General features: G+C 44.0%; 1 protein-coding gene across 3 annotated transcripts in view; it reads right to left on the bottom strand.

Annotated features, from left to right (window-relative positions):
* Positions 1-207: 207 nt before the first annotated feature.
* si:ch211-154o6.3 (uncharacterized protein LOC563854 homolog) overlaps positions 208-1,737 on the bottom strand; it is a 6,883-nt gene continuing 5,353 nt past the window's right edge. For 2 of the 3 annotated variants that reach the window (XM_035530968.1, XM_035530970.1), the window contains exons 12-13: positions 596-678; positions 208-358 (exon numbers count right to left, since the gene is read on the bottom strand). In XM_035530968.1, the coding sequence (XP_035386861.1) occupies positions 270-358; positions 596-678 (172 nt within the window). In that variant the 3' untranslated portion in view covers positions 208-269. The remainder of the gene's footprint in view (positions 359-595; positions 679-1,737) is intronic. The other variant, XM_035530969.1, reaches the window with a different exon arrangement.

Below are 1,737 nucleotides of genomic sequence, written 5' to 3'. Positions count from 1 at the left end.
CAAAACATTTACACGGAGAACAATCTGGTGTCCATCCGCTTTCTGCCCCGTCACCATTCACCCAATCTGTTACACTTCACACCTCTCATTCTACCCTTCCAGTCTCTCTCTCTCACACTCGCTCTCGCTCGCTCGCTCTCTCACTCACTCACTCAAGTCTCTCTCTCTCTCACACGCTCTCGCTCTCTATCACTCTCTCTCTCTCTCACACGCTCTCGCTCTATCGCTTGCTCTCTCTCTCTCTCACTCTCTCTCTCTCTTTCTATCTCTCACTGAAGAACACAGCGTAGCCATGAGGAACCAGCTGCCTCTTCTGTGTCTGATGAGTGTTTTGGATTGTGGTCTTCACCATCGTCTGCTGGGAGACACGGGTTATGATTTAGTGCACCTGGAACTTATGTCGAAATACCTGATGACCATCTGTTCACACATTTGTTGACCAAAGAAATAATTAAACTACTTCTAATAGAGCAAACAGAGTTAGGTCTGATAACTCCAGAAGAGAAAAAGTGAAGGCTTCACATAAAAATCGCTGGGCTTGACAAAAATCTAAAAAGAAGAGCAAACAGCCCTGTTTTCTTTCAATCTCACTCACTCTCACTCTCCTCCGACGAGTCTCTGTCGGAGTCCGCAAGCAAACCATCCAATCGGCTGTCACATCTTACGCTGACATCAACTCTGGAGTTAAAACGAGAACATAGACAACTATGAACTATGTACTGTACGTCACAACCATGACAAAAAACAGGGCTTCTGGTTCGCGTACATCAAACCAATCCACTAATTCTGATGTTCACGCTTTTAACAAATGAAGCCAGATGAGTTTTGATTGGCTAGTTTTGTATGGCGGATACCACTCAAGTTAAGGGCGCTGTGTCTTCTGAGATATGCTCCTTGGATGCGACTCTGGCACTTAGTATCACAATCAGTCGGTCAATGCCAGTATGTGTGTAGTTTGTGCTACAAGCGTCAGGAAGGCACCAGTACAACATCACTCCCATGTCTGCGTGTGCTGGCAGTCGATGGACACGAAGACCAGAGTTATCACTGTGGACACAGTGATAGACTTTACAGACTTTACAGTGTCTCCCCCAGACAGCACATTTTAACTACGCATGGATATGATTTGTAAATCAATACTTCAGTCAATGCTTCTCATGGCATAAACACACAGCGCGCACTTTCTGAAAGGTCATATTGCCGATGCTCAAATGAAGCGATTGTGAACTTGGAGTTGGTCTGTCAGATCCCATTACAAGAACACGCAAAGAATACCAGGGCTGTGTGGCTTGGAAATTTAAGGAGTGTAAAATATTTGCATGATCAAGTTGGAAGCAGTGTTAGAAAACATGCTAATCATATGTAATACGTCAACGTGCTGTGGGTGAAAAGGAATTCACCTGTCGAACTGCATCGTTTGGATGCAGCGTACAAAAAAGGGAGTTAGTATCAAATGCTGTAATTAGTACTGTATGTGAGTACTCCATTTGAGTACCGAGTACTCCATTGCCTCCATCATGTACAGAAAGAGACAAGCAAGGAGGCATCAAACATAGATGGAAGGTTTCTAAAAAAGGTGGTTTTAGGTCGGTCGACGTCTCTTCAAATACTTCATGAAGCATTCGTAATGTACGATAAATAAAACAAGAAGATGACATAAAAGAAAAGCACGTTGCCTTCGTAAAGCCGACTTAATTATTGATCGGCCATTAGCGCCTGACAGTGACGTATGCACCT

This window comes from Electrophorus electricus, chromosome 10 (assembly GCF_013358815.1).
Source record: "Electrophorus electricus isolate fEleEle1 chromosome 10, fEleEle1.pri, whole genome shotgun sequence".
In the NCBI taxonomy this organism is placed as follows: Eukaryota; Metazoa; Chordata; class Actinopteri; order Gymnotiformes; family Gymnotidae; genus Electrophorus; species Electrophorus electricus.
The sequence above is the reverse complement of the archived record's forward strand: the minus strand, read 5'-3'. Positions and strand labels throughout refer to the sequence as shown.